Source organism: Heteronotia binoei, chromosome 1 (genome assembly GCF_032191835.1).
Source record: "Heteronotia binoei isolate CCM8104 ecotype False Entrance Well chromosome 1, APGP_CSIRO_Hbin_v1, whole genome shotgun sequence".
Classification (NCBI taxonomy): Eukaryota; Metazoa; Chordata; class Lepidosauria; order Squamata; family Gekkonidae; genus Heteronotia; species Heteronotia binoei.
In genome coordinates, this window is record NC_083223.1 from 119512911 (window position 1) to 119540008 (window position 27098).

Genomic DNA, 27098 nt, shown 5'->3' on the forward strand with positions numbered 1-27098 from the left:
TCAAGAGGCAAGCCTAGGAAAGCTCGTGACTTGAATATAACTGACCATGATGTGCTGGTTGGAATGTCTGATGATATAGCTCCTTATATTGCCCTTAAATCTTTAAAAGAGAAGTCCTCACAGGTTTCTAGTGTTGATAGCCTGTAAAGCATTTGTAGGGTTTTAGTACAACAGTCCCCATACACTGGTAATTAAAGGACTGCATTTATGTGCAAAACTTTGTATACAATACTTTTATAGTTGATACCAAAAAAAAGTCCTCAATAAAAATAGAATAGAGAGAAATATATTTATTGTAAGCATATGAACACAGTGACAGCACGTGAGCGATTTAATCCTCTTCAGAAAACCAGTTCTTTTGCCATTGTTTCCTTCCATGCACCCGCCTCTCTAGTAGAATTGTTTATGGAGTTCTTTGTTGGAAAGTTCTATAGATATCAATTGATCCTGGCGCTGGCTCATCCTGCAAAGGGTACTCTTTCTATGATTTCTGGAAAAAAAGAAAGCATATCAAAGCAATATGTATTTATTAAAACTTTCTTCCCCTTTGACTAAAGTTAAAGTGAATCATAACTTCATTTATTAATGGAATCGATTTTCACCCTTACACTTATCAAACATGGGGTGACCAGCAGAACTGGGCAAGCATTTATTAAATTCACAGAGAATATGTTTAAAACTTTAGTTTTAGCATAGGGTTTTAAAATGTCTGTACAAGCTATTTTTGCAGTATTCTCCATAGCAGTGTGGTACACACTGTAACGTACTGTGTCAAGAAAGCCCATAGAGTTCAAGCTGAGAGAATCAATGTATATTGGTTAGAGCAATGATACTCAGTGGCTCAGGAGTCACATGTGGCTCTTCTGATATGGAACCAGCCCCATGCTTCAGGAAAGTGGGTAATGTCATTACAGAGTATTGACCACCAGCACCTGTTTGATTATACCCATTGCTATTGCTAGGTTGAGACTATGGGCTTGCATGCACGACAGGGCTATGGAAAGGTTAGCTTGCAATGACTGGGTTCCCTTTAACGTGAGTGAAATCCCACTCTATTTGCCCCTCCCAGTTCACTAGTATCAAACTGATAAGAGTGTTGGACCTCCAAGATGGAATGGAGGAAGTCTGTCATGGGCTTCCCCAATTGTAATATGTATGATGTGGCACTGGCAAATTTATTGGCCAAGACTTCTATATTTACAGAGACCATCAGTGCCATTCCTCCTGCTGCTTGGGCCACCCAATCAACAATGCTTCTTTTTGCTTTAGACTGCAACACTCCAGTCCAGAGTTGTAAGCAAGCTTCCCAGCCCTTACTGCTGGGTTCCAAATATGGACTATTGGGGCAAGTGTTGAATGGTATTGAGCTCCATGAGGCTAACTCAGATCTCCTTTAATAAGGGGAGGGACAGTGGCTCAGTGGTAAGCAGAAGGTCCCAAGTTCAATCCCTGGCATCTCCAACTAAAAAGGGTCCCAGCAAGTAGGCATGAAAAACCTTGGCTTGAGACCCTGGAGACCCGCTGCCAGTCTGAGTAGACAATACTGACTTTGATGGACAGAGGGTCTGATTAAGTATTAGGCAGCTTCATATGTTCATATCTTCATATGAGGCTGCACCAAAACTTGCTTGCTTATATCTGCCTTTAAAACATGTGAGCCAATTATGTGCGAGTCATTTTGGCTAAGAGACTCTAGATCCCTGAGGAGCGCATCAAGCATCAAGCGGCTGAGACTGTGTGATACAATTGTGAGGGAGTAGTTCCCCTCTTCATGTGCAACCTCCGTGCTGAAAAGCCCTAGGGACGCCAACCTCAGCCTGGAGACGTGCCCTTCCAGGCAGGAATCATTGAGAAAAATAGTCCAGTCTGGGGGACCTTGTAAAAAGAAATTCCATTCTGGAAGCACCCAGGAAATATTTTTCCAGTACGCCAATTTAATGTTATGGGTGCCCCATGCTGGGGAGATGAGAGCAATTTGTACTTCCATCGGGCTCTGGCAGCCTAGGATCACAGATAATTTGAAGGGACTCCCTGCTTTCCATACTGCGGCCGACACGAATGCAATATCACAATATGGTCCCGTCTCCTCCAAAACGGGTGGAGATCTCTGGGTAACAGCTGGGATCATTAAAGGTTCTATTGGATGAGTATACTGCAGTCATGCGGCTCTTGGTTGATGGTAAATGTGAATGTCACTCTATGAAGCACAGAGTAAGGTACCACTCAGTGTGTCAAACTAGATCTGAGAGATCCAGGTTCAAATCCTCACTTAGTTGTGAAGCTTACTTGGTTATTATCAGTATAAAATGGACAAAATAGAGACATGGCTTGGATCTTAACCCTCCCTTGTGCTTGTGCTGCATTTAAGGACTGTGTGTATTAGCTCAGTCCCAAGTTCCTTGCTCTCACTTAAAATTGTTACAGGTGGGTAGCCATGTTGGTCAGAAGCAGTAAAAGAAAGTAGGCGTCCAGTAGCACCTTTAAGACCAACAAAGTTTTATTCAGAATTAAAGCTTACATTCTGAATAAAACTCTGTTGGTGTTAAAAATGCTACTGGACTCCTACCTCAAATTGTTATAGCATTTGCCCACTAGATGGCAGGTTTTTAAAAGAGAACTATCCACTCACTGACCCTGCAGCTCTGGAGGAAACTTTTTTCATAATCTAAAGACCATCACTAGGGGTGTCCATTCGGTAAAGATAAAATGTGAAAAAAAACCAAAAAATGTCCTTTTCGGTAATTTTAGGCTTTCATAAAACTGAGTCAGATTCTCTGATCTGACCTGGTAGCTGAATTAAGCATACCAATAAAAGCAAAAAAACAAAAACAAAAAAAACCCGGCTTTTTTTCTTCGGGAATCAGGAGGATGACAGGGGGAAGGGGAGAAGAATACTCCTTCCTTGCATACTTCAAGAGAATCTTCCATCTTCTTTTGTCTCTACAATTTGACTCCATTAAGAGGTGAAGATTCTCAATGTGTTCTCAATCACTCAGCCATCAAGTTAACTGTTTTATCAGTGTGAACTCACAGGGCAATTGGGGGAGAGGAGGGATTTGTTGCAGTAAGTTTATTATTTTACTGCAAATAAGAATAAATGCTCTAGAATGGTTAATATTTATAATTTCACACCTACTTAGGAATGGATTAGCAAAGGAATGGACTGAAACCAATAGCTAGAAACAATGCTAGTATGTAATTTATCTAATTTATCATGCCTTTGTGTTTCCTTTAATTACACAGTATAGTTAAATTGCTTTCCGTTGTAAGGCCCAGTAGTCAGGAAGGGGGGGTGGGGAGGGGGAGATGGACAATCTGGCCAATTAGGGCCAAAGAAGTGCATGCCAGTCACAGGGGATTTTTCACATTTTGAAAATCTTCTGTGCATGGTCTGAGAGCATTACCCTGCTGCTGAAGTCCTTGAACATTTCTGAAGGAATACCCCTGACTCCTGTCCTGTCCCTGGCTGCAGGAATAAGACATCTCCTGGTTTGCCTGGCAATGCTTAAAAAATATTTCCCTGTTAGGTCTTTTTAAATTTGCCTAGTGGGTTAAAGGGAGGGCTGTTAAGGAGAGGTTACTTTGGGTTGGGGGAGAAGGCTGCCCTTGCCTAGGCATTTTTTAAAAAGTTTAATTGCTTTGTTGGGGGGCATAGTTTTGACTTTCAGAAGGTTGTTTTTCACTGAAAAGCTGGTTGGTCTGAGAGTTGTTCAGTGGGTGCTTCTGAGTTTGTACAACTTAGTTAGTGCCATTAGTAGGCTTTTTAAAATAATTAGGGTCTGAGACAGGAAATTGGCATAGAGCTTTAGCACTTTCCCTGTAAGTAGGTCAGATAAGATCTTAAAAGCAGGAGATCTTCAGGCCCCACCTGGAGGCTGACAACCCTAATTTAAGCAGCTGTTTTCTCCAGGGGAGCTGCTCTCTGCCACCTGGAGAGCACACCAGCCCTCACCTGGAGATTGGCAACATGGTTCCCCAGGAAATCCCTCCTACCCAATTTGATCTTTGTCCTTTTTTTTTTTTTTTTTGAGTAATGCCATAGTAGCATTGCCTCTGCTGGGCACATGCACTGGTTCTGCTGCTGACTAAAAAACCACTGTTTTTTAGGTAAGAGATTCTCTTATTTGACCTTAGTCATTTTTTCCCCACAACTGAAACCAATGGAGTTTTTGCAGCCATTGATTTCAATTGGGATAGGGGCACCCTCTTTGGGGGCCTATAGGATTGGACCCCCTGGTCCAATCTTTTTGAAACTTGGGGGTTCTTTTGGAGAGAGGTTCCAGCAGGTACCCAGCAAATTTGGTGCTTCTCGCTCAAAACCCCTTCCCTCAGCCAATGGAATGTACTCTGAGAGATTTAGTCATTGATTAAAATGGCCCATAGAGTATAATAGAGCTGAAAAAAATTGGGAATACCGATTTTTTTCAGGTTTTTTCCCTTTACCTAATATGAGATTCAGCTTTTCAAGGGAATAATGATTTTTTTTTTTGTTTAATCAACCCAATACCGATTTTTAACAATTTTTTTTTCCATGTACACCCCTAACCATCACCGAACACTTTATTTATTTATCTAGGATTTATATCCCGCCCTTCCCACTAGGTGGCTCAGGGCGGCTTACAACATATAAAACTAACATAGAATCTAAGATTAAGCTTTAAAATTAACATTACATAATTACAGTTAAAAATCTAAACATTTGTTATATACATACACATTAAAATCAGACGGCGGTCCTACAGCTACACTCATTGGTTACAAGTTCAGTATTTGATGTTCAGTATTCGAAGTTCAGTACTCAGTGCTCAGTGCCGATTAGTTGTGGGCCAGCCGGAAGAGGGATGTCTTACAGGCCCTGCGGAATTGGGTAAGGTCCCGCAGGGCCCTTACCTCTTCCAGCAGCTGGTTCCACCAAGCTGGAGCCATTACGGAGAAGGCCCGGTCTCTTGTAACTTTCAAGCGGGCTTCCTTTGGCCCGGGGACAACCAGGAGGTTTTGGGTTCCTGATCTTAGTGCTCGCTGGGGAACGTGTGGGAAGATTATGATGGGAATTAATATTGCATTTCACAACACATTGTTGTGGAGGCTGTATTCAAATAAATATATTTGGCATTTGGTTGCAAAGATGTGCTTTAGATTTGTGTCAATATGCCCAAGCCAAATGTTTGTTGTCAGTCATCGAAAATATAGCTTACTTGACTAATTAAACATATTTTGAGAAGCCCTTCTATATTGGAATTGTCAAAGAATGTTAAAGAATGTATTCTTCCCAACTCATTGTGTTCAGAGCAAAGGAGCATTCAGTGTGAATGCATTTCTTTCTTTTTTATACATATTATGTACAGTATTTTTAAAGGAGATATAAATTAAGACTCATTCTCATGAAATATTTGCTTTGAATTCTGTAACCTGCAATTCTGTTGTAGCCTAATTGATTTCCCCGGCTATAAAACCCAATAAAACCAGACATTAGATGTTTCAGGCTGATCCTTCGTGGAGCAGGGGGTTGGACTTGATGGTCTGTATGGCCCCTTCCAACACTATGATTTTATGATTATAAACAGAGCAAAAGCTAAAATACTTACAATTCTATTTTTAAAAGGGTATCTTGGCTGGTTTTAGGAGAGAAAGAATGCCCCCATCCAACATAAGGCACTCCTGACTTCATGACAGCCACACTAGATAATATGTGTAATATGAGGGAATCTCTGACCCCAACTTGCAACCATATGTAACATTGAGGCACTACAGTTCCCAAGTGCTTTGAGGTGCAATTTGGTTCAGGTACACAGTGCAATGGAGGAGGGGCTCGGGGGGGGGGCTGTTTTTCCCACTGTGGGGGTCCACGGTAGGCATACTAACTTCCTGCTATTTTTCGTTTTCTCCCTTGTTACCCTTTTCAGATGGTATCTACATTTACTCTATTTTTTATTGTCATTTAAAGGAAATATCTTATAATTTTTAAAATAATAAACTTGTATCATCATACTCTGCCTACCTGCACACATGCTTTGGTTATGCCTGCCAAGTTGCCCCCACCCATGCCTCCCAAGAGTGGAAGAGGCAGCTTTCTCCCTGCTTTTGCACCCGTGGAAAGGATCTTCTCCACCCCCACTCCTCTCGAGAATCTCTCGAGAGGCATGGGCTTTCTTCCCCTCCCCCCCTTATATCCTATGTGCACATAGGATAGAATGGTGTCCATTCTAGGCTATGGGCCCATAGGATAAAATGGAGGGATTGAGCTGCCTCTGTGGTGTTACCCCAGATAAGGGGTTTAAAGTTTAAAATCCCTTCTCTAGCGTCACGCCACGGCAGTGGCCCAATCCCTCCATTCTACCCTATGGGCTCATAGGACAGAATGGGGGAGGGGGTGGGAGTAGTTATTTCTGCCTAGGGTGCCAAAGGTTCTAGGGCTGACCCTGACTCCATCCCATGAGTAGGAAAAACTCAATAACATCCCCATGATAAATATAAAGGATGCTGAATGTGAAAAGCCAGCATGTCAGGGAGAAGGGCCAGGCTTGGCTACAGCATTACTGTTTTACCTGCCCCCTCTCGTGACCCCTAAAATGCTGTTTTTGGATGAAAGGAGCCCCCAGGAACAACATTTGGGATAAGAACATAAGAGAAGCTATGCTGGCTCAGGCCAATAGACCATCCAGCCCAATACTCTGTGTCACACAGTGGCCAAGAAAACCAAGTGCCAGCGGGAGGTCCACCAGTGTGGCTAGAAGCCCTTTCACTGTGCCCCACCCCCCGCAAGCACAAGAATACAGAGCATCACTGCCCCAGACAGAGAGTTACAACAATAAGCTGTGGCTAATAGCCACTGATGGAGCTCTGCTCCATGTGCTTATCCAATTCCCTCTTGAAGCTGGCTATGCTTGTAGCCACCACCACCTCCTATGGCAGTGAATTCCACATGTTAATCACCCTTTGGGTGAAGAAGTACTTCCTTTTATCAGTTCTAACTGGACTGCTCAGCAATTTCATTGAATACCCATGAGTTCTTGTATTGTGAGAAATGGAGAAAAGTACATTTCTCCAAGCTAAAGAGCCCCAAGCATTTTAACCTTTCTTCTTAGGGAAAGTATTCCAACCCCTTTAATCATTCTAGTTGCCCTTTTCTGCACTTCTTCCAATGCTATAATACCTTTCTTGAGGTGCGATGACCAGAATTGTACACAGTATTCCAAATGAGGTTGCACCATCAATTATACAGGGGCATTATGATACTGGCTGATTTGTTTTCAGTTCCCTTCCTAATAATTCCCAGCATTATTATGCAATTTTTTATTGCAATCGCACAGTCTCGACATTTTCAGTGAGTTATCCACTACAACCTCAAGATCTCTCTCTTGGTCAGTTTCTGTCAGTTCACACCCTATCAACTTGTATCTATAGGTAGGATTTCTGGCCCCAATGTGCATTACTTTGCACTTGGCCACACTGAACCTCATCTGCCATGTTGATGCCTACTCGCCCAGTCTCAACAGATCCCTTTGGAGTGCCTCACAATCCTCTCTGGTTCTCACCACCCTGAACAATTTAGCGTCATCTGCAGACTTAGCCACTTCACTGCTTACTCCCAACTCCAAATAATTAATGAACAAGTTAAAAAGCATGAGACCCAGTACTGAGCACTGCCTCCACTGTGAAATTTGCCCATTTATACTCACTCTCTGTTTCCTATTAATTAGTTTTTGATCCACAAGAGGACTTGTCCTTTTACTCCATGACTCTTGAACTTACTAAGGAACTTTTGATCAGGAACTTTATCAAAAGTTGTCTGGAAGTCAAGGTAAACAACATCTATTGGGTTCCCTTTGTCCACATGTTTGTTCACCCCCCTCAAAGAACTCTAGCAGGTTAGTGAGACAAGATCTTCCCTTACAGAACCCATGCTGAGTTTTCCTCAATAACTTGTGTTCATCAATGTGCCTACTCATTCTCTTTTTGATAATGGTTTCCACCAACTTTCCCGGTATTGAAATCAGACTGACTGTCCTGTCTCCTCTGGAACCCTTTTTAAAGACGGGGGTGACATTTGCTACCTTCCAGTCCTCAGGAACAGAGGCAGATTTCAATGAAAGATTTCATATTTTTGTCAGGAGATCCACAAGTTCACCTTTGAGTTCTTTCAGAACTCTTTGATGTATGCCATCCGAGCCTGGTGACATTAGTTTTTAATTTGTCTATCAGTTGTAGGACCTCCTCTATTGTCACCTCAATCTGACTCAGGTCCTTCAACACCTCTTCCAAAATTAGCAGTTCTGGAGTGGGCAAACACTTCTCATCTTCCACAGTGAAGACAGAGGCAAAAAATGCATTCAGCTTCTCAGCCATTTCCATATCCTCCTTCTGTAATCCTTTTACCCCTTGATTATCCAAGGGCCCCACTGCCTCCTTGGCTGGTTTCCTGCTTCTAATGTATTTGAAGAAGTTTTTATTGTTGGTCTTTATGTTTTTTTGCAATATGCTCCTCATAGTCCCTTTTTGCCTGTCTGATCACAGTCTTGCATTTGATTTGCCACAGCCTGTGTTCCCTTTTATTAACCTCACTTGAACTAGCTTTCCACCGCTTAAAGGGATTCTTCTTACCTTTTACAGCTTCCATTACTTTGTTTGTTAACCATGCAGGCTTTTTAAAATACCTATTTGTGCCTTTCCTGACATTTTAGGCTGCAACAGGAGGAGAGGTGAGAAAGTCAAGTTTTGTGAACAGAACTGCTTTCACCCATGGAAGTAATGTGCTGAAAATTAGCCCTTGCTGTATCGTATCACTGAACAGAAACTTTCTGACATGAGAATGTATTTAAATCTGTGATCCTCCTTCCTTTCCATCCACCCCAACCCAACCCCCTGACCTGAAATGATACAATACAGGCTGTACAGTGTGCTGTTTCTGTATATTTGAACAACCCCTTGGTTATATTAAGAAACTAGGATGGTGTCAGTCCCAATTCAAATATTGCCTTGTACTTACTGTTTTGCCAGTAGTATGGAGATTTGCTCTAAGGAGCACCCCTTTGTCTCAGGTATAAAGACAATGACAAATGCTAATGATGCTAAGCTCATCAAAGCATAAATAAAATACACCCATGGTAAACCAATTAGATCTAAGAAGGAAAGAGAAAGATTATCATTAAGATAATATAGTGTAAAAGGATGGAATCTGCTTTTGTGCTATTTTCTTATACAATCACAGAATCCTAACATTTTCTTCCTTTCCCCACTCCGTAAAATGGATAGGCTTTGTTGAAAATATCATGCCCATGTAACTTTTCTCCTTGCAATACATTTTCCCCATCAGATCTGCCTTATGAATGGTGATAAGGCATGGCTTACTGGTAGAACATCTCCTTGTAAGCAGACGATCCCAAGTTCAATCCCCAGTACCTCCAGACAGTTAAAAGGATCACGTATTAGTGATGTGAGCCACTGCCTTAGACCCTAGAGTGGTGCTGCAAGTCAGAGTAGTCTATACTGACCTTGATAGACCAAAGGTGTTACTTAGTATAAGGCATATACATGCATGTGATATGAATACAATAATAACAGTCTGCCTTTCCCACCTAGACTGAAAACAGATTACACAATGTGAATCAATGTGATCAATAAGATGAGACACCTAATAAGCAATGCACTATGACTATAGGTATCTGAAACCTAGATGTGAGGGATAATGCCAACAATATAAAGTTACAGCAGCACTTCCAGGAATGGCAATGCTTGAAAATCAGAATTTGTTGATTCCCTGAGACATTAATATTATATCAATTAGCTCCCTGGTGGGCTCACAAATTCGTCGATTAAAAGGCCTCTGGGCTAGGAAAGAGCCCCTCTCTGTGAGCTGTTTCATACAGGTTTGCTTTACAGATGTACTGTTTTAACATCTGAGGCACACGTGTTCATTTCTTTTGCCAAATGTCCTTTCTTCAAACACATGGCAAAAAAGAACCACATGTTCTGGCATTGTGTTAGGTACACACCGAAGTTCTGTAACACATATATACTACATATCCACTTTGTAACTCAGTGAGAAACACAAAATATAAATGAAGTTAATAAAAATGTGACATGACCAAGGGACTCTGAAAAAGGCTGGCTGAAAAGAATCATCGCTGAGAGAATTTGTCTGAGTTTGTTTACCGTAAGCCTTTCTATTGGACAGAAGAAGTGTATGGCACCATAGCTGAGGCAGACTGCTAGTAAACACTAAGCCATTCCTGCTTTAGGTTCTATAATTTGAAGAATGGAGGAAGCACACCATGGTTGCCAGGTAAGCACTATGTCATCTGTGGGCAATTACAATGCCAGGTGAAAACTGTTTCTTCACATGTCTATTAACATATAATGTACTGAATCATTTCCAGATTCTTGAGCATCAGATATTTCAAAGAATTCAATTTCTGCATTTTAAAGTATTGAACATATGAACATATGAAGCTGCCTTATACTGAATCAGACCTTTGGTCCATCGAAGTCAGTATTGTCTTCTCAGACTGGCAGCGGCTCTCCAGGGTCTCAAGCTGAGGTTTTTCACACCTATTTGCCTGGACCCTTTTTTGGAGATGCCAGGGATTGAACCTGGGACCTTCTGCTTACCAAACAGATGCTCTACCACTGAGCCACCGTATTCTTTATCTATGTGCAGAGGAAGCTGATCATGCTCATACACAGCCCTATAGATACAAGACAAGATATACTAGCCATACCTGTTATTGTCAAAAAAGTTGATGAAATCAAGAGATTTACTCCCCAGTTCACACTAGAAGTTAAACCAATTGCTCTTCCTCTAATTCCACCAGGAAATATTTCACTCAGTACCAGCCAGGACACTGAAATAAAAAAAAAAACAAACTCAAGAAGGTTCAGTGATAAGAATCCAGGTCCACACATCAAAAGACCAGATTGTGCCATTAAATCATGAGTGGCCTACTTGCAGGACTGGTGCCACATATGGAATTCAGAATTTGTGTCCAGTTGGGACAGGAGTAAAATGGCTGTGTGCCTGGATATTTAGGGTTGCCAACTGTCCTAGAGAAAAAAATGTCCCTTTAATAAAAGCTTAATTTGTGGAAATGGTCAACCAAAGCTTTTTGTGGCATGGAGGTAAATATCAACTGCTAAGGACATCCCTTTAAGCTTCTATTAAAAGAATAGGACTTCTTTCCCTCTTCAGACAGCTACACTCCTGCTTGCCTCTGCAGTGCTGTACTGTTGCCAGCTCTGAACTTTGAAGGTTAGAAGTTAAATCACCCCAAGGTACAGGAGCCTGCTTGTGCACTTGGTGGTAGAGGGCCCTTAGCTCCCTGGCAGGGAACATGCTTTGTGTGCAAACAATACTGGGTCCCATCCTCACTTATCCACAGCCACAAGGATCTCAGAAAGCAAGGAAAGTCCCATTGCTTGAAATCCTGACAAGCCACAGCTAGATGCAGTAGAAAACAAAAGGGTAGATGGGCATCTATTTTGTGGAAAGTGGCATCTTATGTATGTATGTACTGAATATTTGCTAAAATTGCACTATTTTGCCTTGTATATTTGCCGAAAACTACATCAAATCCCTGATTGGGCTAGGGAACAATGAATTCACTGACAATGAATCATACCATGATATTGTTATTCTGGTATTACAATAATAGCCAATATGTTGCATCATTCCATCATTCTTGATTGTTTAAGGCACCAATCACTGAGAATTAGGAGAAACAAGCAGGGATCCACAAGGATTTGTGAGGCGTGGGGGCATCTCATTTTTCCATGTACAGTCCTCCCCCCCTATTTATTTGTTTTTGTTTCCCAGGAGCCCCCAATAGCCTCTCCCCTTTCCCTGCTTCTTTCTCTCCTTCCCACCTAGCAACAAACCTACTTTTATTCATCCTCCAGTCTTCAGCTTTCCTTCCTTGCCTCCCTCTGATAGACTCTCCCCGGGAAAAGTCTGGCCAAGTTATAAAAGTTGCATGGTAGCTGCCAGCCTGGGTCCAACAAGTTCTTATCCATCAGGACAAATTAAAGGGAAGGGAGGCAGGACCTTTTCCAAGGCTGTTTTGGCCTCCCAGTCCATTCCTGCTCAGAAACCAATAGTTACTAGGCTTGACGATAGAGCTACCCTCCAAAATGCCACTGAGAATTCAGTGGGAATTCTTTACTTAAAGCTACAGGTGTTGTTTCCATTATTTTGTGGAGTTTTAATCCCCTTAAGAAATTGTTTTAATTTCAGGTTTTTCTGCAAATCTGAAACTTTCTTCAAGTTTGTAATAAAATCCCCCATCTGTCTCTAGCTCTGTTTTGCAAATCTAGTGATCATATAATCTATGGTTCAGTTCAGAGTTATAATGACTCAGTATCTAAAATCTGCAACATTACATGGAAGGAATTTTTTTGCTTTGTCTGAACTACCCATTCACACAGGCAAGCGAGGCAGTTCCTGGAGTCAGCAGTAGTCAGAGGGCAACCAACACATCAAAAGCAGTGGATGAATTCAGGATTGTGTGCTGCTTCTTGCATTGCACCCCTCAAGGTTGAAAACTGACCAAAAAGTTCTGTTCCTTTAACAGTGGTTTATTATACAAACATGGGCAGCCAAAACTTTCCATTAAATGGCAGTAAATAACGTCACATGACAACTGCTGTAGATCAAACTGAAATTATAGAGACAGCTAGAAGACCTGTTTGGAAAACCTAGCTCTGTATAGGAACAGAGATCTTGACTTCTGGGACACAGTCAAAGTTTACACAGGAATTAAGGTTGCCAACTCTGGGTTGGAAAATAGCAAAAGATTTTTGAGGGGTAGAGCTTGGGGAGGGTGTAGTTTGGGGAGGGATGGAGCTCAGCAGGTATACCATAAAGTTTTAGATAAATATTGGTAATTATATACCCTGAACTAACTGGGGGCTATATTTCTAGAAAAGTAACTCTAAATCAGGAGACTTCTCCCACAATACAACTTGTTGCTGGTTTTTGTGGGGAGTTTTGGTGGATATTTCATAGTACTTTCCTTGTTTTCCTTGAAGTTAATTTAAATATTCCCAGTACAAGAGAATTAGGGAGGGCTAGGGAGAATAATTTAGGCACATGCTTAATTATTCCATAATTTTTTGTTTTTCAGTTGCACAATTGAGTCTGACTCTTTGCAACCCCATGGACAAAGTCACGTCAGTCTTCCACCATCCTTCGAAGTCTGCTCAAATTCATGTTTGTTACATCAGTAACGCTGTCCAGCCATCTCATCTTTTGCTGCCCCCTTCTTCTTTTGCCTTCTGTCTTTCCCAGCATCAGGATCTTCTCCAGTGAGTGCTCCCTTCTCATTTGGTGGCCAAAGTATTTGAGCTTCAGCTTCAGCATCTGATCTTCCAGGGAACAGTCAGGGTTGATTTCCCTTAGGACTGACTGATTTGATTTTCTTGCAGTCCAAGGGACTCTCAAGATTCTTCTCCAGCACCACATCTCAAAAGCATCTATTCTTCTGCACTCGGCCTTCCTTGTGGTCCAGCTCTCACAGCCATACATTACTATGGGGAATACCATCACTTTGATTATACGGACTTTTGCTGGCAGGGTGATGTCTCTACTTTTTATTATACTGCCCAGGTTCACCATAGCTGTCCTCCCAAGGAGCAAACGTCTCTTAATTTCATGGCTACAGTCACCATCTGCAGTGATCCTGGATCCCAGATATGTGAAGTCTGTCAGTACTTCCATGTCTTCCCCTTCTATTTGCCAAGGTGTGATGGGGCCAGATGCCATGATCTTAGGTTTTTTGATGTTGAGTTTCAAGCCTACTTAATAGGACTAAAAAAACACCTTAGAATGGATCATAATCATAACTTGTAAAACTCTAAAATCAGGGCTTTTTTTGAGCAGGAGCACACAGGAAAGCAGTTCCAGCTTGCTTGGTGTCAGGGGGTCTGGCCTAGTATGTAAAGGAATTCCTGCTGGGCTTTTTCTACAAAAAAACCCTATGTGAAACAATGGTGACATCAGGGGGTGTGGCCTAATATGCAAATGAGTTCCTACTGGGCTTTTTCCTACAAAAAAGCCCTATCTAAAATTATGTATATTTGTAAATGTATTTTTATATGGGTACTTGACAGAGTGTCCTGACAAAGCAAACATATTCTGGTAATGCAGGCTTAGTAGTCAAATGTTTTAGAAACTTCAGCTGATGGTAAATACTTTGTGTCTGATATCTCCTTGGCATTGTCATTCTTTTTTTTTTCCTGCCAAGAAGCATCAACCAGTATCCAGGTCTAAGCTCAACAAAAGAAGACAATTGTCTCTGTCACAATATATAAGCCTTCCACTCCCATTCATTTGAGAGACTATATTTAAGAACAAGATTAGACTAACTTCCATTCATTCCATAACCTTCTTATATGACATTCCGATATATGATTAAAAGCATCTATTAGTATCTATTACTCTGCTTGGGTTCAAAACTTACCTATGAACCACACAATTACTATACCAGGTCAAATAACCTCAGGTGGGATACAGTATCTTCCTAAGGCCAGCTATAGAACCATTGCATTAATATTGTGACAGATAATTGAAATAAAGTGACAACATCTCTGATTAACTAGCTGTGTTCTGCTCCAATTCTTGTATGCAGTTCTCTAACTTCCTTCTTATGCACCACACTACAAAGTATGCCTCTCTATAGAATTGGAGAACCATCTCCAAAACATTAAACCCTAGCTATTGAGCTAATGTCCACTGAGCTAAAGTCTCCACTGACTTGACTCAGCTATGGATATTAGCATGACATATGTCTCCCGAACACACATTTGACAGGCATCCTTTTGAAGAGCTTCTCTTTTTGATCACTTGTCACTGTAAGTTCAACAACACACCTGAGATCTAAATAGTGCTAAAAAGGTTAACTTAAGTGATAATTTTCTGATTTTTGTGTGATGGTTGAGTTCAATCTACTAAGAACTGGTTTCAAAAAGTAGAGTTCAAAGCACTTGAAATAATTGTCGGATTTTAAAGGTATGCAGACAGGGACAGACTTATACTTTAGAAATGAATGAGGCTTATCCCTTAGAAATGAATGAGGTCTGGGATATAAAAGCCTATGAAAGAAATGGATTATTATGGAATGATGCAAGTCTGAAGGAAAAAGGGAAGGAGTTATTCTTCAGGCAATGAAGCACAATGTCCTGGGGGGGGGGGGGAGTGTGCCAAATATATGAAACTAATGCAACTACCAACTGGAAAACTGCTCTGTGAGCAAGGAACTCAGAGGGTACAACTAATCAGATGTTGTATGAGAGTATATTCATTCATGTTTACATTGATGACAGACAAGAAGAAGACTGCAGATTTATACCCCATCCTTCTCTCTGAATCAGAGACTCAGAGCGGCTTACAATCGCCTATATCTTCTCCCCCCACAACAGACACCCTGTGAGGTGGGTGGGGCTGAGAGGGCTCTCACAGCAGCTACTATTTCAAGGACAACTCCTGTGATAGCTATGGCTAACCCAAGGTCATTCCAGCAGCTGTAAGTGGGGAATCAAACCTGGTTCTCCAAGATAAGAGTCTACACACTTAACCACTACACCAAACTGGCTCTCTCAAGTTGAGACCAGTAGCACCTAGAGTGGACAGTGGGCGAATTCCTGGGGCTATAGCACTGTGGGGGCCTGTGGAGTCAAGCAAGTCATCTCATGGGATTTATTTATGAAATTTTGATTGGATTGGATCTGGGCAGAATGAAAGGGGAACAGTGGAGTCCATGATAACTTTCAACAGCCTGGTCAAGAATAACATGTATTCTGCTTCTGACTGGGTCAGAGACCCATGGTTAAGGAACTTACTATGAGGGGGGAAACATGGCATCTCTAAAAAAGCTGGGATGGCAATTAATGTGTTACATAGGAACGAAAGGTAGGAAAAAGAGGAGAGTGCAATAAGGCACATGAATAAGACTCTTGGTGACTTGCTGGACATGTCCACCTCTGATAATGGCATCCCCACCACTGTAAGGGAGCATGAGAGTCAAGGGGAAACAGGGCACTGTGCTGATGATAAGAGGAATGTTCCCTCAGAACGGATCCTTTCTTCAATTGGTATACAGGTATCCATTTGCACCAAGGAACCATTCCTGGGCAGAGAGCTCTTAGTAGTTGGTGATTTGATCTTTGTCATGTAGATAGATGGGTTACAAACCCATGTACTGACTGCATGGTGACTTGTCTGCCTGGTGTGAAGGTAGCGGACATTGTGCATGGTCTAGATAGGCTGGTAGACAGTGCTGGGGAGGAGCCAGTGGTTGTGGTACATGTTGGCCCCAGTGATGTTGGGAAATGTAGTTGTGTGGTCCTGGAGGAAAAATTCAGGCTGCTAGGCAGGCTATTCAAGGTCCTCCAAGGTGGCCTTCTCAGAAGTGATGCCTGTTCCTGACACAGGGCCAACTAGGCAGGCATGAATTAGGAGTCTCAATGTATGGATAAGATGATGGTATAGGGAGGAAGGGTTTGTTAGGCATTGGGATGCTTTTTGTAACAAGTAGGTCTCTATTTGTCACAAGAAGAAATCAGGCTACTGGTGCTTAAAATCAAAAAGGTAGCAAAGCAATTTTTAAACTAAAACTTGGGGGAAAGCTGATAGAAGATGAAATGTCTCTGGTTCAGGATGTTTCATCTCTAAGTGAAGAAGGGGTAACTGTTAACTGGGATATGGATTAGGGATATGGATTAGGACTGGCCATGGACAGTGTGACAAACAATATTGACTGCCTGACAAGGTCTAGTGGTCAGAGGGGAAAGGTTGCAGGACTAAATGTGTCTGGGAAATTATAGATGTTTATATACAATAATAAAAATAAATAAATACAAAAACTAGAAGTGTCCAAGGTAAAATGGGGGAGTTGGGATGCTTAGTGTCAGAGGAGAACATAGACACTCTGGGCATTTCAGAAAGCTGGTGGGATGAGGCTAAAAAGTGGAATACAGTGATTCCTGGATATAAATTATATTGGAAGGATAGGGAAGGAAGGGTCAGAGGTGGAGTGGCTCTGTATGTCAAAGAGGGTATATACATTCCAGTTAAGATTGAGAATGTAAGAAAAACAGATTAATTTACAGAATAGGATTGCCAGGTCCAACTCAAGAAATATCGGGGGACTTTGGGGGTGGAGCCAGGAGACATTGGGGGGTGGAGCCAGGAGCAAGGTTGTGATAAGCACAACTGAACTCCAAAGAGAGTTCTGGCCATCACATTTAAAGAGACCACGTGTCTTTTAAATACCTTCCCTCCATTTGGAAATTTGCAAAACCAAGGAAACTTTGGAGTTGCTTCTGGGTTTTGAGGGCCTCCCACTCCAGCACCACTTGCACCTTCGTGGGGTCCATGGCAATGCAGTACCCAAGGTAGTCGAGTTCTGATTTATGAAATTCACACTTTGAGAGTTTGGCAAACAGTTTGTTCTCATACAAGGTCTGAAGCACCTCTCAAAAAAGTTTCACGTGGGAGGTGACATCATCTGAATAAATAAAGATGTCATCCAGATAGACCACCACCACCCCTTATAAAGATACTTCCAGAGTACTTCATTTATGAAGTTCATGAGCACCCCAGGGGCCCCCTGTAGTCCAAATGGCATGACCAGGTATTCTAATTGCCCCATCGGTGTGTTGAAAGCAGTTTTCCACTTGTCTCCCTCCCTTATGCGGACCCCAAAGTAGGCATCTCGTAAGTCTAATTTGAAGAAAACTTTCCCCTGGGCCATTGTATCTAATAAGTCTCAGATGAGGGGCAGGGGGTAGGCGTTAGTCATCGAGACCCCATTTATACCTTGGTAGTCAGTACATAGCCGTAACCCTCTTTCTTCTTTCAGAAAAGCACTGGGGCCACATGGGGGGAGGTTGCTGGGCAGATGAAACCACACACTAGATTTTTCTCTAAGAATTTGCATAGTTCCTCCCTTCCCATAGAATACACTTTAGCTTTATGTAGCGGTTGCCCTGGTATGAGTTCAATGACACAATCTGTGTCTCTGTGGGGAGGGGGGCAATTGTCTGCTTCTTTTTCCTTAAAGTCCCCCCCCCCAGCAGATCTCTGTATTCCTCAGGAATGCTAGCTACTTCCTCTATAGTCAAACACAGTTTTTCATTAATGGGAGGGGGGAAAGGGCTCCTACTCCTCTTTCCTCACATGGTCAGTGCAAATCTGGTGCTCAAAGCTTATGATGTGCTCACTCCACCTGATGTGGGGCTCATGTTTGGCCAGCTACCCCACTCCTAATACTAAGTTGAAAGAAGAGGAGGGGGCAGTCATGAAAATCTCTGACTCCCAATGAGGGCCTATTCCCACCGGGAGTGGCTCTGTTTCATGGGTGTACAGGTCCACATGCATGAGCATTCCATCCATTTGCTCAAATTGAATCACCTGATGTAGGGGTGAGGAGGAAAGTCTCAAAGTTTCCACTAATTTGAGAGTCATTATGTCTCTAGTGCACCCTGAATCTAACAGGGCACGCACATGCATGAAGCGTTTAAGCTTTGGATTCAATAAAGTCAAGGGGATAAAAAACAAAGTTTCAAGTTATTCTGGCACTGATACTCCCCCGACCTGCCATTTTGCGCTGCTTATGATGCGTCCTTGTCCGAGCTCTGCGCCAGGGACGTGTCGTCCTCTCTCTCACTTGCTGCCGTCACTTTGCTCCTGGAGGGTTTTTTCCTGGAGTGTTTTTTTGGATCCAAGGTAGTCCACTCGACTGGCCTCATCTGGAAAGGTGTCCCCCCAATAGTGGAGGTAGCCTTGGCTTGGATCACAAAGTATTCAATCTGTTCTGGGCCCCCATTGAACGTGACTGATAGCTCTTGGGACCCCATTCTCTCTTGGACCGGGTGAGGTGGAGGGATTGGTTGGCCTCTGTCTGTGCCATCTTGAGCCGGTGGGGCAAGTTGGGCCAGGGCGATCTGCTGCCTGACATCTTGAGCTAAGAAGTCAGTAGTGGCTCACATTTCTTGTCTCAACAACCGGGCTAGATCTAGCATCTCATGATTTGCAATGGATCTTCTTCATCCTTGGTCCTGTCCCCACTGGCTTGTGCTCTCCTTTTGGGGTTCTTCAACCCCTCTTCACCCTGCTCATCTTCCTCCCCCAATCTGCCTCCTCCAGCACCCATCTCATCCCGACCACTCAGGAGCATGTCTCTGAGGACTTGACTGGCATCCATGATGTCAGTGGACTTGTTGGGGTTCCACGTGTGGGGACTGACGAACAGGTGCTCCATGTAGATTGGGGAGCCTCTTTCTTGAGGTCTAGCACGTGCCAAGGTAACCGCTTTGGAATGGCTCCCATCTCCTGGCCCACTTGCTTAAGTGTCTCTTGCTTAATTGGAACGTTGTCATGAGCCCTGATGAGGAGGAACTGGCTGGCAACTCTTCCAGGTCTGTTAACCCTTCCAGCTCCTCCTCGTCAGAGCTCATGACAAACGTCTCCATTATCCAAGGCCTTTTCTGCCATAGCAGCAAGACACTTAGAATTCGGTTACGTTTAAAGAGGCAGTTGTGACACTATGTCAACTTCCCAATTCTTCTTCAGTAATTATGACTCTCCATGTACTTGGATAAGCATTTATTGTAAGGCAGGATACAGGACATGCAGTCAGTGTTGAAACTGGCATACAGCAAAGCAGGCATTGGATATATACTCTTGCAGGAGCTGTTATAAGTGCACCTTAATTTAGGGTGTGAAAACAGTTTAAACTTAGTGGCTATAAATCACACACACTCACTATCAAGCATTCTACAAGAGATCCCGAGATAGGAGCCATGGCCTTGAGTGACACAGCGGTTTCCCAGCTCCCAGGAGGTTGGCTGTTAAGTTTAGTTTCTCCAGCAGTCTAAGCATACATTCCATAGAGCCAGCGCATCCATTAGGCAACATTTAGCAGTTGCCTCAGGCGCTGACTCTTGGCGGGGTGCAAGCCTTAGCTTTTCCCGCCCCATCAGGCTTGCGTAGGGGGGCCTGCATGCTAGCCTCTGCTTCCCCGCCCCATCAGGCTTCTAGCTAAGCAAGAAGCCTGACGGGGGGGGGGGGGCTGGCATACCGCGCTGGGGAGCGAGCACGATACGCAAGTCACGGCTTTCCCCACCCCATCAGGCTCCTTGCAAAGCAAGAAGACTGGGGGGGGGGCTTGCATGCCTCGCTCACTCCTGAGCATAATATGCAAACTAGCCTTGTCTTTCCCTGCTTCAATCAGCAAGAAGCCTGAGAAGGGGGGCCTTGCATACTGCGCTTGCTCCTGAGCGCAATACGTAAGCCTCGGCTTTCTCTGCCCCATCAGGCTCCTTGCAAAGCAAGAAACCTGAGGGGGGGGAGGGTTTGCATACCGTGTGTGCTCTCAACCATGATATGCAAGCTAGACTTGGCTTTCCCCGTCCCATTGGGCTTTTTGCCTGATCTCGTCCCTGACCTGCTTGCTGGCATCACTTTTGATGTTATCGTGCTGGGCACATGCGCTTTGCACACGTACAGCTCAATTTCCGGCGGGGGGGGGGGGGGGCACTGCACAGGTATCTGCCTTTAGCAGCAGAATTTCTAGCACCAGCCCTGATCAAACAGATACAGATAATGGGAAGGAACTTAATATAGACTTCCAGAAAACATTTGATAGTTCCTCAGCAAAGGCTGAAAAGATTTAAAGGGCCCCACCAGTTGATCATGTGCTCCCATGGATCAGCTAGAGGGTCCTTTCAAACCTGCAGGAAGGGAGGAAGAGGGGTGGCCACCAGTCACATGCCTGAACTCCAAGCAGCAATTTGATGCTGGAGTTCAGGCTCAAGTGACCCTCACTTTTTGTTTACAAGAAGCAGGGAGAGAAACCTGAACTCCAGTGGTGAATTCGTTGCTTGGAGTTCAGGCCCGATGGGCACCGGTCCCCCAAAGTGATGATGTTATTTCTGTATAATGTCACTGCACTGGAGATGTCCCACCCCCTAAAGTCCACTGCTGGGGAGGAAGAAGGACCTGGCAACCCTAGACAATTCGGACAATTAGATATAGAACCTAGAGAATTTGGGTGCCCTTTTAAAAGCTTGGGAGCAATCAGAAAGAATCCAGCAGATGCTGCTCTTGCTCCACTATTCCAAGTATCCTTTTGTCCTCGCTTTCTCTTAGGATCATGGAATCATAGTTGGAAGGGACCTCCAGAGTCATCTAGTCCAACCCCCTGCTCAGTGCAAGAAATAAACAAATACCTCCATGCCTAGAAGATGGTGGTGGGGGACCTCCAGGATCCATGGCCAAATTGGCCTGGAATTATTGCTCCCTAATATGAGGCATGACTTGGCCTCGCATGACTTGGTCCATGGGGTCACAAAGAGTCAGACTTGACTGTGCGACTAAACAACAACATGAGGCATAATTACAGACATGTTTGCTACCAGAGGCAGGCAGGGGGAAAAGGCAAAAGGAACAATAAAATAGCAGCACTGCAGAAGAGACCATTAAAACTCCCGTTGCTTCCACCTACTCTCTCATTACCTCCTAACTCTTTAAAGAAATAAGTGTCCAGCTCAGAACTTCAAAATTGCATGGGATAGAGAAGGTAGAGAAAGAATTACTTTTCTTCCTTTCTCACAATACAAGAACTCATGGACATTCAATGAAATTGCTGAGTAGTCGGGTTAGAATTGATAGAAGGAAGTACTTCTTCACCCAAAGGATGATTAACACATGGAGTTCACTGCCACAAGAGGTGGCAGTGGCTGCAAACATAGATTTCAAGAGGAGATTGGCTAAACATATGGAGAAGGGGTCCATCACCGGCTATTAGCCACAGTTTATTGTTGGAACTCTGTCTGGGGCAGTGATGCTCTGTATTCTTGGTGCTTGGGAGGGGCACAGTTGGAGGGCTTCTAGTGTCCTGGCAACCATTCATACAAACCTTTTATATTACTGAAATATCCCTTTTTCTCAAACTGGAAGCAGAATGAAAATGGTGTTCCACACAAAGACCAATTTCTCACTAGTGTTGCTCCATCCCCAGGCTTCTGTTTTCCCCTGGCACAAGCAATGCATTTCCCACCAGTTGCTCCTTGGGCGCATTTTGACACAGGGCTTCTTCATTTCCCCATGCAGTATTGTAATTCTTAAAAGACAGCATCACAAAGCCATGCAGGGAATTAGAGGGAGGCCTGCATTAAAATGCACCCACAGAACAACTGGTGGGTAATCGATCGCTTGTGTCAGGAGAAATAGAAGCTTGGGAGCGCAGCAATGCTAGTGAGAAATCCATCAAAGTTTAGCACTGTGATCTGTATAAATATATCCTACCATATTTTTGTTTTGAGGTAAATCCTGTTCAAGGTCTCACTTTCCCTGATACTGTCCCTTTAATTTCCTCTTTGCCGCCTTTTAAAGAAGTGTCTGCTTTTGGATGTAATAATAATTTAAAAAAAACCCTGGGGTGTTCACAAAGAGTTCCAAAACTGGCAATTAATTATTTCCTGTTACTTGCACAGAAGGAAAGGACTTTAAAGACTGCCACCAAAAACTACTGCATCTTAATATTAACTGCTTCAAGGATCTGTCCTGGGACCTGTTTTGTTCAACATCTTTATAAATGATTTGGATGAAGGAATAGAGAGAATCTTACTAAATTTGCAGATGATACTAAATTGGGAGGGGTTGCAAATACAGTAGAAGACAGAAACAGGATACAGGATGACCTTGACAGGCTGGAAAACTGGGCTAAACCCAATAAAATGAATTTTAACAGAGATAAATGTAAAGTTCTGCATTTAGGTAGGAAAAATCCAATGCATGGTTATAGGATGGGGGAGACTTGTCTTAGCAGCAGTTTGCGCAAAAAGGATCTAGGGGTCTTAGTAGACCATACGCTGAACATAAGTCAATAGTGTGATGTGGTGGCTAAAAAGGCAAATGCAATTTTGGGCTGTATCAACAGAAGTATAGTGTCCAGATCACGTGAAGTGATGGTATTGCTTCACTCTGCTCTGGTAAGACTTCACCTGGAGTACTGTGTTTATTTTTGGGCACCACATTTTAAGAAGGATATAGACAAGCTGGAACGGATCCAGAGGAGGGCAATGAAGATGGTGAGGGGTCTGGAGATCAAGTCCCAAAGGTTGAAGGAACTGGGCATGCTTGGCCTGGAGAGAAGGTGGCTGAGAGGTGATATGATCACCATCTTCAAGTACTTGAAGGGCTGTCATATAGAGGATGGTGTGGAATTGTTTTCTGTGGCCCCAGAAGGTAGGACCAGAACCAATGGGTTGAAATTAAATCAAAAGAGTTTCCGGCCCAACATTAGGAAGAACTTTTTAACTGTTAGAGTGGTTCCTCAGTAGAACAGACTTCCTCAGGAGGTGGTGGGCTCTCCTTCTTTGGAGGTTTTTAAACAGAGGCTGAATGGTCATCTGACCAATGTGGATCCTGTGAATTTGGGGGGGGGGGGGGGGCGGCAGCGCTATTTGTGAATTTCCTGCATTTTGCAGGGGGTTGGACTAGATGGCCCTGGAGGTCCCTTCCAACTCTATGATTCGATGATTTTTCTTTTCTTTTTCATGACTGTGCTTGTGCAGTCATTCCTGTCAACAGGAAACAGCTAGTTATGATGAGGTGCAGAAGCTGCACAAGGCAAGGAGGAAGATTTAAAGGAATGATATCTGTACAAGGTATCAGTAGTACACTGCCAGTCCACACCAACAGGCTGGCAGTGCAATTGTGTTGTAAGTTTCAAATAATTATAAATCATGTGTGTGGGGGAAACAGGCATGATACTGGCATTGGTGATGATGTCATCTGAACTGTCCATAAAAAGAAGAAGACTGCAGATGCATACCCTGCCCTTCTCTCTGAATCAGAGACTCAGAGCGGCTTACAAGCTCCTATATCTTCTCCCCCCACAACAGACACCCTGTGATATGGGTGGGGCTGAAAGGGCTCTCATGGCAGCTGTTCTTTCAAGGACAACTCCTGCAATAAGCTATGGCTGACCCAAGGCCATTCCAGCAGGTGCAAGTGGAGGAGTGGGGAATCAAACCCAGTTCTCTCAGATAAGAGTCCACACACTTAACCGCTACACCAAACTGGCTCTCCCTGAGTAACTTAATTACGCTAATGACAGATGAAACAACAAACTGAGATGCAAGATCTTAACTTGGAGAGTTTTTCTTTAAGTACCCAAATGCAGCAAGAAAATGCAACTGCTGCTCTTCTCAGCCTGCTACTCCATGGTCCCTCCATCCAGCTTCCTTGTTCTGGATGTGATGAGCAGGCCAGCAGACTGGTGAGGTAGAGGGTATCAAGGCATTTAGAGGTGCAGGCACAGTTTCTGGTTTACAAACTGGCAACCTAATTTTCAAAAAGGAAGTGACAGAGAATCTAATAGCTGAGAAACAAAATCATATTGTTTTATATGTCTGATCCTGAATTGAGTATTTAAAGGAAACAAAGCTGCCAGCATAACATACAGGGTAAAAAAAGTCTCGCCTGTTTCTTTTTCTGAAAGAAGGATTATTCAGAGTAATGCAAACATGTTCTTGCTTGGTCTTCAGGTTTCTTGCACTGAGGTTTAGTTTAGTATTGTCAATGCCATATACATGGTTCATTCTGAAACTAGAGATATACTTCCCATAGTTTAAACATAGATTATCATATGCCTGGAAGTTCTCATGGCAACATTAGTGTAAAAAAAGGCCAAGGGGCATTCACACTAGTGACTTTACTAATCACCATTAATTTTGTCCTAAGCTATTAAACATAGACAACTCTGAAATTCCTGTGCCAAGACAAATATGGGGGCTGTTGGAAAAACTGCCAATGGCTAAGATTTGTTCCATTCCCTCCCCTCTAGCCCACCCCCCAATTACTATATGTATTTGCCAACTACTTGTCTGACAGAAATATTACTGGTACCACTTTTCGCATCATTGCATTTCATTGCCTGAAAATATCGTGTCAGAGGAATTTCTATCCACCATGCAGCTGCTATGAAGGCAAAGAAGATTGCAGCAAATCTTGCATAATCCAGTTCAAACACCCTATTGTTCACAAAATTGGAGGGACTAAAGCAAGGGCTTTTGCTGCAAGGCTTCTGAAAAGGTGAGACTTGGTTCAGTTAGATATAGCATTGGTTTGATTCAGTATTACACAATTTCATGAAAGACTAGGGGGAGAAAATAGGGAGGTCTGGTCACCTGTGGGGACACACGACAAGGCAAGTCACACTGCTCTCAGGGTGCAGTTAGACGGGTGTACAGTTACCAATCCCCAGTTGGGGGCAGAGGATCCCCTGGGTTGGAAGCCCTCCCCCCATTTCAGGGTCATAGGAAAGCGGGGGAGGGGAGGGAAATGTCTACTGGGCACTCCATTATATCCTATTGAGACCAGTTCCCATAGGTTATAATGGAGAATTGATCTGTGGATATCTGGGGCTCTAGGGGGCTATTTTTTGAGGCAGAGGCCCCAAATTTTCAGCATAGCATTCAGTGCCTCTCCTCAAAACACCCCCAAGTTTCACAAAGATTGGACCAGGGAGTCCAATTCTAGGAGCCCCAAAAGTAGGTGCCCCTATCCTTTATTATTTCCAAATGGAGGGAAGGCATTTAAAAGGCACACAGTCCCTTTAAATGTGATTGCCAGAACTCCCTTTGGAGTTCAGTTGTGCTTGTCCCAACCTTGCTCTTGGCCCCATCTACAATGTTTCTTGGCTCCACCCTAGATATTTCTTGAGTCGGACCTGGCAACACTAGACAGGCAGGTTGCTGCAGAAGCATCTCAGCTTTTAAATAAGCTGCTTAAGTTTGGGGAAGTTTCTCTCAATCATACAGTGCCTTCTAATCTGGCATCATAGCACCTTAGGCCCATGTTTGGTAATTCAAATCACTAATGCGCTACAACCATGGACCTGCAGCTTTGTTGGATTTTTTCCTAACTCCCACTGCACATGCACAGAAGTGAGCAAGCACACGCACAGGGTTGGCCCTAGACTGTCTGGCACCCTAGGCAAGGCTAACGTTTGGTGTCCCACCCCCAACACTGGTAACATCTCTGAATCACTTGGGGGGCACCCAATTTGGTGCCCCTAGAGGGCCAGCACTCTAAGCAATCACCTAGTTTGCCTAGCGGCCAGGTCGGCCGTACACACACATACTCCAGGCTACATTCTATGGGGGTGCTGAAGTGCACATTGGAGTGGGGTTAAAAAAAAAGATGCACCAGAAACAGAGTGGAACAATCATATCACTCATGCATTTCCATGGCACACCTGGGTAATCAGATGCCTGGAAACCCACCATGGAAGTGTTTTGCTGAAGTAGCCTCCAGAATTTGATGGTAGCTATTTAATCTGCATGGGAGTCATTTTAATGCAAGGTAGGGATGACTGGGGCGTGAGAGCCAGATGTTCACATTCGATAGTGCCCATTTGATCTGGAGGGGAGGGGTGGCTATGTCAGGCCAAACTGCTCAAGTGATTGTACCCTCAGATTCAGCACAAACTGTATTGTAAAACTGCCAAATCCTTGAGTGGCATAATATAACTTCTGGATTCAACCTGGAAATGATATGCTGTCAATGTGAAAGTGCCCTCCATGTCCCCCCCTCCCCAACCCTTGTCTCCTACTAGAAGCCGGCTACCAGATGGCAACCCTAGTGCCAACCCGGGGAGGGGGGGGGGCTTTGTCTGGTATCCTGCAGTGCAAAAGTGCAGATTCCCTGTTTTCTCAACAGAGATACAAAAATTTCGGTATACAGTCAGGCTTACAAATGTAAAACCAGTTAGGTATTTTGGATTAATTAAGTATATGAAGAGTATAAATTTATAAGTTTCTGCTAGAGGCTTTGCTGATTAATCCTGGAAGGGGAAGTTTATTCCAGGTTGATTTTCAAACATCAGTGGAATCAAAAGGTAACATACAAGTTTAAATGGCTTTTAGAACATGTAAACCAAATTGCCTAAAGCAAAGCAAGCAGAATATTTAAGTGTACTGCAACATTGATTTATTACACTGATAATGTACTACAGTAATTGCTTGAAACAGATAGCAAATAGGATTCAGAATTACTTTTAATCAGATTTAATTAATGCAAAATAGACAATAAAAGCTGT

At 43.4% G+C, this 27098-nt stretch overlaps 1 protein-coding gene across 1 annotated transcript in view; it reads right to left on the bottom strand.

Annotated features, from left to right (window-relative positions):
- Positions 1–278: 278 nt before the first annotated feature.
- Positions 279–27098, bottom strand: part of SLC2A12 (solute carrier family 2 member 12) — a 57478-nt gene continuing 30658 nt past the window's right edge. Inside the window, exons 3-5 of the mRNA XM_060239734.1 lie at positions 10719–10841; positions 8987–9119; positions 279–490 (exon numbers count right to left, since the gene is read on the bottom strand). Of these exons, the coding sequence (XP_060095717.1) occupies positions 391–490; positions 8987–9119; positions 10719–10841 (356 nt within the window). The 3' untranslated portion in view covers positions 279–390. The remainder of the gene's footprint in view (positions 491–8986; positions 9120–10718; positions 10842–27098) is intronic.